General features: G+C 36.7%; 1 protein-coding gene across 1 annotated transcript; it reads left to right on the forward strand.

Moving 5' to 3' along the window:
* The first annotated feature begins 421 nt into the window (after positions 1-421).
* On the forward strand, positions 422-7,287 carry LOC115962990 (ATPase 11, plasma membrane-type). The gene is made up of 21 exons (XM_031081873.1): positions 422-801; positions 894-1,013; positions 1,101-1,199; positions 1,310-1,447; positions 1,603-1,737; positions 1,842-2,021; positions 2,120-2,326; positions 2,409-2,528; positions 2,639-2,758; positions 2,953-3,075; positions 3,165-3,269; positions 3,406-3,550; positions 3,998-4,162; positions 4,304-4,542; positions 4,753-4,785; positions 4,953-5,034; positions 5,369-5,529; positions 5,689-5,874; positions 5,963-6,145; positions 6,230-6,408; positions 6,924-7,287. The coding sequence occupies exons 1-21, from the start codon at positions 748-750 to the stop codon at positions 7,018-7,020; spliced, it is 2,871 nt and encodes a 956-aa protein (XP_030937733.1). The 5' UTR covers positions 422-747; the 3' UTR covers positions 7,021-7,287.
* The last annotated feature ends 525 nt before the right edge of the window (positions 7,288-7,812 follow it).

Genomic DNA, 7,812 nt, shown 5'->3' on the forward strand with positions numbered 1-7,812 from the left:
AACGGTAAGTTGGTAACATTTATTACTGAAGGCAAAGCGTCAAAGGTAAAAGCGCTTGCATTAAGACTATGAGCATCAGCTTGAAGTTGACCGTTAAGGGGTGTTTGGGTACAGATTATATTCTTAAAATTAAAAATTTATTGTTGAAAGTATTATAGATGAATGTAAAAATTATTTGAAATAGCATAATAAAATTCATAAATAGTGTCAAAAAGTACAATAAAATTTATAAATCATAGCAAAAATAAGTTGAATAATAAAATAACTTTAATTATTCATTTACATCCAAACACACCCTTACTAAAATAGGTAAAGCCGTAAAGGGGGTTTTATTTATTTACTTTTTGACAGTGATTTTATTATATTTATTTAATCTTTTTTGAACATATTAATTAATTAATTATTTATTTTGCTCAGGGGGTGAGATGATATTTTGCACAAAGAGATTGTGTATGAAACTGGCTGTTACAGTTACTGCATTGCCACTACTCCATGCTCTTTTTAGCGGTTCCTCTTCCTGACTCCTCTGCAGAATTGGTATTGGTGGGGTTGTCTTCATTTTGGTCCTCAACTCCTATTTTGGGTTCAAAACCAGGTTTTTTAAACTGGGTGTTGCTTGGTTCTTCTATAAAGTCTTGAGTTTTTCTGGCTTTTTCATGGTGGCTCTTTGATGGGTTTTGATCTGTGAGTGCTTCTGTGGTGATATAAAGTTAAAAAGAGAGTGTTTTTTCAGAGAAGAAGGAAGAGATGGGGGACAAGTCTCAAGTATTGGAGGCTGTGCTGAAGGAAACTGTGGATTTGGTAATAGATCTGGACATTTGGAAGCATTTTATTTTGGTTTGCTACTTGTGTTTGTTTGTGAAAAATGGTTCTTTTTAACTTTGTGAGTGTAGGAAAACATACCCATTGAGGAAGTGTTAGAGAATCTGAGATGTAGCAGAGAGGGGCTTACCTCTGTGGCTGCTGAGGAGAGGCTGGTCCTTTTCGGTCACAATAAGCTTGAAGAGAAAAGGGTACTGATTGCACTTATTGTTCTTTGGTTTTTAGATATTTGCTTGTGTTTTTTTGTCTCAAATTTTGTTCTTTTGGGTGTGTTTCAGGAGAGCAAATTCTTGAAGTTTTTGGGGTTCATGTGGAACCCGTTATCTTGGGTTATGGAAGCTGCTGCTATCATGGCCATTGCGCTTGCAAATGGAGGAGTAAGTGTTCGGTTTATTTATTTTTTTTCTTCTTCAGGTTCTTGTTGCTATTTCTTTGAGAATTCTTGCTTCACTATGAATTTATGGGCTTGCACCTTAAATTTTTGCAGGGGAAGCCCCCGGACTGGCAAGACTTTGTGGGAATTATAGTCCTGCTTTTCATCAACTCGACAATTAGTTTCATTGAGGAGAACAATGCAGGTAATGCTGCGGCCGCTCTCATGGCTCGTCTCGCTCCAAAAGCCAAGGTATCAGAATTGGCAACTTGTTTTTCTGTTGTCAAATTAGTGATTTTTGAAGTTGGTTTGCGTTTTTTGGACTTATTTAGATGTTTTTAAGAGTGGTTGTGTGATCATTTGCTTCTATCTATGTTGGTTTTAATTATGATGAATTTGTTATGAAGGTTCTTCGAGATGGAAGGTGGAATGAACAAGATGCTGCGATTCTTGTTCCCGGTGACATTATCAGTATTAAATTAGGAGATATTATACCAGCCGATGCTCGTCTTCTTGAAGGAGATCCATTGAAAATTGACCAGGTTGGTCTGCTGCTGCTCTGAGTGTATTGCTGTACCATGTATATTAATCATTGGATTTGTTGAACTTTAGCTGTTTTCCTTATGTTCTGTTTTGGGTTTTACAGTCTGCGCTTACTGGCGAGTCCCTTCCGGTCACAAAAGGCCCTGGAGATGGTATCTACTCCGGTTCAACTTGCAAACAGGGAGAAATTGAAGCAGTGGTCATTGCCACAGGTGTGCATACCTTCTTTGGGAAGGCTGCTCATCTTGTTGATACCACCAACCAAGTGGGCCACTTCCAAAAGGCAAGGAGATAGATGTACACGGAACAGTCTATCTTTATTATGTAATTTGTCTTTCCTGATTTTTGTTCTTAATATATTCTTGTTATTTGGTTCTGTAGGTCTTGACTGCAATTGGGAACTTCTGTATATGTTCAATTGCTATTGGGATGATTATAGAAATTATTGTTATGTATCCCATTCAAGACCGCGAGTACCGCCCTGGAATTGACAACCTTCTTGTGCTTCTCATTGGAGGAATTCCGATTGCCATGCCTACGGTTCTGTCAGTGACAATGGCTATTGGTTCTCATAGGTTAGCTCAGCAGGTTGGTTGGGTCCCTTTGGATGTCCTTGATTTTGTTATGAGGGGGTTATGTTATTAATGGAACATGGAAATAATGATTGTAGGGAGCTATTACTAAGAGGATGACAGCAATTGAAGAGATGGCGGGCATGGACGTTCTTTGCAGTGACAAGACTGGAACTTTGACATTGAACAAGCTTAGTGTTGACAAGAACCTTATTGAGGTCAGTTAGGAAGTGCTGTTGCTACTTGCTGGCTATGGCTGTATTTCTTCATGCAATTAGAATGTAAAAAATCCTTGTTCGATATGCGTGCTTATTTTTAAACTCTTCAGGTTTTTGCAAAAGGAGTAGATGGAGATACTGTTGTCCTAATGGCAGCTCAAGCCTCTAGAACGGAGAATCAGGATGCAATAGATTCTGCTATAGTTGGGATGCTGGCTGATCCAAAGGAGGTAAATTTAATTGATGCCAAGATTATTCCTTCGCTTTGTGATTGTTATGCAATTACTCATACTTAACACCTCATTTGTTTATTGAATTGAGATCAAGGTTCTTTTTCTTGGAACAAATGTATATCTCATTCATTTCTTCACTTAAATTTATTTATTAGATTCTAATTTTCTATTTGGTTTCTTGCTACCAAAAGGCACGTGCTGGCATTCAAGAAGTGCACTTCCTTCCTTTTAATCCTACTGATAAGCGAACAGCTTTGACTTATATTGACCGTAACGGTAAAATGCATAGAGTCAGCAAAGGTGCACCAGAGCAGGTAAGTTGTCCTCCCTACCTCTGGATATGCTGTAGTCCTTTGTTTGTCTCTAATTTATCTTAATTTCCTCTCTGCAATATGATTCTTAGATTCTAAATCTTGCCCACAATAAGTCGGAAATTGAGCGTAGAGTTCATGCTGTGATCGATAAGTTTGCAGAACGAGGTTTAAGATCGCTTGCAGTAGCATACCAGGTAACAGGATTTCTGTTCTTTCTTTTCTAATCCTATGGTAAATTACATAAGATGTACCACTTTTTTCTTGTTGTATTATATTTGACCTTTTCCTTACCAACACCTCTTTTATTGGGTATTTCGTACATTTATGCAGGAAGTTCCAGAAGGAAGGAAGGAGAGTGCTGGAAGCCCGTGGCAGTTTATTGGTCTCATGCCTCTCTTTGACCCACCTAGGCATGACAGTGCAGAGACAATAAGGAGGGCTTTAAATCTTGGAGTGAATGTGAAAATGATTACAGGTGTGTTCTATTTGTAGTTGGAAGCCATGATTTTGATTGTATTTTGGTAGTTGAATTGCGACCACATCTCTGCCTGAGTGCCTGGTAAAAATGTAACAGCATAATAAAATGTTATTGCATGTGAGCAAACCCTAAAAAAAAGAAAAAAAATTGCATGAATTGTAGTTCTGAATTTGGGTTGAGTTGGGATGTTTGAAATTCAGCCCAGATTGGACCTGTAAGTTCAATGTTAGCATGATTGCACCCAATGGTTTTGGCGAGTTAGAAGAGTATTATGTGTGAGCTGTAATACCTTTTTAATGTAGTTTGTCCTTTGTTATTGATCAGCTTTTCCAAGATCGCTCATGTAATATTTGTTTCAAGAGGCTTTTACTGTCCTCCTAGTTCTGGATATACTCTATCTTGTGGTAGTTTACTTGTGTTTCTGAGCCTTGTGTTTTCTGTCAGGGGATCAACTTGCAATAGGAAAGGAGACTGGACGCCGGTTGGGAATGGGTACCAACATGTATCCTTCATCTGCTTTGCTAGGACAGGACAAGGACGAGTCTATTGTAGCTTTACCAGTTGATGAGCTGATAGAGAAAGCTGATGGCTTTGCTGGTGTTTTCCCTGGTATTTTATTTTATTTATTGGAATCATATATTTCTTGTGTTGAAGAATCTTAATTCTCATTCTTGATTACCAACATGTAATTTTGTTTTGTCCTATGCTTATATGGTTTGGATTTGGTTTATTATTTATTGATTTGTTCAGAGCACAAATATGAGATTGTAAAGCGTTTGCAAGCTAGGAAACATATCTGTGGCATGACTGGTGACGGAGTCAATGATGCTCCTGCCCTAAAAAAGGCTGACATTGGGATAGCTGTTGCTGATGCAACAGATGCAGCTCGTAGTGCTTCTGACATTGTCCTTACAGAACCTGGTCTTAGTGTTATCATTAGTGCTGTTTTGACCAGTAGGGCAATCTTCCAGAGGATGAAAAATTATACAGTAAGCATTGGTTTTAATTTTGATATAATATGCTTATAATTTTACATGGACTGTCAACATATAGTTAATATCGAATGCCATTTTGACTTGATAATAGTTCTTTTAATAAATTTATATGAATTTATATCTGTGTTAAGTAGGCTTAAGCTCTAGTTTTCAGTACAAGCATATATTAGATCAATTTACTGAATGTTATCTTCTGCTTGGCAGATTTATGCAGTTTCCATTACAATCCGTATTGTGGTAAGCTAGTGTTTTTCAGTTTTATAACATAGATGGCACTCTGTGCTGTCATTGCATTATTATTATTTTTAATGTTTATTCATTACATGAGATGGAACATTCAAATTACTTTCCACTCAGTATGTGTTATACTACTTACCTGTTTTGCTGCTTTGATTTGGTTACAGCTTGGTTTTATGTTGCTTGCTCTCATATGGAAGTTCGACTTTCCACCTTTTATGGTGCTTATCATTGCCATCCTCAATGATGGTTCGTGGTTTCTTTCCTCAAGCAAAACCCCCCCTATATTTGTTCAAGTACACATTGCATGTACTTATAATGACTTTTGACACATTAAAATATAACTTATTAGCTTAAAAATAGGCAGATCCATATTTATTTGTAACGCTTTATGTTGGTGGTATGCTGTATATTGATGCGCTCTTTTGCTTACAAAATGAGCTGTTCTCTGCATGTGTTAACCGATTAAATGCTTTTCTCTACTGTATATTTTGTTGCAAAAACAGTCTTATCTATATCAATTGTTTTATGCTAGTTACAACAAATTATGAATTTTGTACTTACTAGCATTATGATATATTAGGTACTATCATGACAATATCAAAAGATAGGGTGAAACCATCTCCTTTACCAGATAGTTGGAAGCTAGCAGAGATTTTCACAACTGGCATTGTTCTTGGTAGTTACTTGGCAATGATGACAGTCATATTTTTCTGGGCTGCGTACAAGACAGACTTCTTCCCGGTAAGATGGCCCAACATCCTTTGAAGCAGTCCTTGGGTGACCCTACCAATGAAAAATGTGTTCTAACCCCTTTTTTTTTTGTGGGGGGTGGGGGGGAAGCATGGGGGAAGGTGTCTATCTGAATTTCTCACAATGCCTGTGTGATTTTCTCTTTTTCAGCGCGTATTTGGGGTGCCAACCCTTGAGAAAACTGCTCATGATGACTTCCGAAAGCTCGCTTCAGCAATATATCTGCAAGTGAGCACCATTAGTCAGGCCCTCATATTTGTAACACGATCTAGAAGTTGGTCCTTCGTTGAGCGTCCTGGGATGTTGCTTGTAGTAGCTTTCATTATTGCTCAGCTGGTGAGATAACTACCTGTTCATTTCATTATAGATTTTGTGCAATTGTTTAAGTGGAAAAGTTGATAATTAAATCTTTCACTGCAAGCAGATTGCCACTGTAATTGCGGTCTATGCAAATTGGAGCTTTGCTGCAATTGAAGGGATTGGGTGGGGTTGGGCTGGTGTGATATGGCTTTATAACATCATCTTCTACATCCCACTTGATTTAATAAAGTTCTTCATACGCTATGCTTTGAGTGGGAGAGCTTGGGATCTTGTCATTGAACAGAGGGTATGAATTGGACTGGTTTGTTGGAGTGCTTTATGGTGTCTTTGTTACTAGCTGTTCTTATTGATTGATTTCTTTGTTATGCAGATTGCTTTTACAAGACAAAAGGACTTTGGGAAGGAACAACGTGAGCTTCAATGGGCACATGCACAGAGAACATTGCATGGGTTGCAACCTCCTGACACGAAGATGTTTACTGAACGAACGCATTTCACAGAACTCAATCAAATGGCAGAAGAAGCCAAAAGAAGAGCGGAAATTGCAAGGTAGGCCGCAATCTTAGTAATTGGTCATTTGAACTTGACACAGGAATTGTTTTAAAATTTCGTATCAGAATAAGAGGACAATGGCCATTGTTTTAAAATTATTCTTACATCACAAGAATAATAATTTCAAAGTATTCGATGAGTTCTTTTTTCTTTTTGCAAATAACATCATAAGAGGACAATGAACATTTTTTACTGGGCATTTTGAAAGTTTTGAGAGTATTTTGGTCCTTTTAAAAATTGAGGTTATAATGGTATTTTTATAGGTCAATGGGAAATGATTTTGGTTTGATCAAGTTTTTCATCTGCCCTAAACTCCTGAAAATGAGGAAAACATTTTCTGAAAAATGTTTCACATGCAAAAGAATAGGCTTTAGTTATAAATTTAACTTACTTTACTTTGGATATTCCATATTTTATATATTTTATATATTCTTCTAAAGTGCTGTATTTATCTTGTGCTGGCTCAATTTAGACACTTGTCTGATTTGAATTATTCTATTGGCCCTGTGCAGGTTGAGAGAACTCCATACACTGAAAGGTCATGTAGAATCAGTGGTGAGACTGAAAGGTCTGGACATAGACACAATTCAGCAAGCATACACAGTCTAAGGAAGATCATTTATGATATCTCACCTAATACTGTTAAAGATGCTTCAACTAGCACTGAGAGTAAAGAAATGTAATGAACCTCTTGTTGTGAGTTAACCTTCAAACAACTTTTCTTCATATTTGATACTATAATATCCATTTTCAGCACTCAAGCAGCTCCTATCTGTTCTTTCTCTTGATTTTTTGGACACCTCTCAAATGACCTCTTGTAGTGCCCCATGATAGAAAACTGCTAATAATATTAATGGCATATAATGTTCATATTAATAAGGTTTATGTTCTTCTGGCCTTTATCCTGCTATCAGCTGCAATACATCACTACTTAGTTAAGATCTTGTTGAACATGGTTTTTGAAGTTGTAGTTACTAGGCTGCTTACTAGTGGTGGTGGTTATAGTACTTAACAATTCTTAAAAAGCTTTATTCTTGCCAGGCAATTTATTAATTAACTTATACTAAATTATAAAAGGATAGATCTATACTAAGGTTCAAGGGTAGAACCAAGTATTTTTGCTTGGGGCGGTTGAATAATTATTATTTTTTGCTTGGGGATATTAAAATTTTAAAACATTACTTTCATATCCTTTTGATTTTTTGGTGTGGGGATGCCTTCTATTAGGGTTGAAAATGAACCGAACCGTTCATGAACAACTATGAACAGTTTGGGTTTCATATGAGAATAAGTTTGTATGTGTTTATTTAGAAAATGAGTCAAGTTTTTAAGCGAAGGTTTAGGTGACTATTATAAAATTGAGATTGAATTGTGTAAGTTTATAAAAATTATATATATATA

This window comes from Quercus lobata, chromosome 10 (assembly GCF_001633185.2).
Source record: "Quercus lobata isolate SW786 chromosome 10, ValleyOak3.0 Primary Assembly, whole genome shotgun sequence".
NCBI classification, from domain to species: Eukaryota; Viridiplantae; Streptophyta; class Magnoliopsida; order Fagales; family Fagaceae; genus Quercus; species Quercus lobata.

What these genes read in the sequence shown, in the direction of transcription:
- LOC115962990 (XM_031081873.1), top strand. Translation starts at nt 748, where the DNA reads ATGGGGGACAAGTCTCAAGTATTGGAGGCTGTGCTGAAGGAAACTGTG. An exon ending in TTGCGCTTGCAAATGGAGGA is followed by an intron (nt 1,200 to 1,309) that starts GTAAGTGTTCGG and finishes AAATTTTTGCAG; the next exon opens with GGGAAGCCCCCGGACTGGCA. An exon ending in AGAGGATGAAAAATTATACA is followed by an intron (nt 4,543 to 4,752) that starts GTAAGCATTGGT and finishes TCTGCTTGGCAG; the next exon opens with ATTTATGCAGTTTCCATTAC.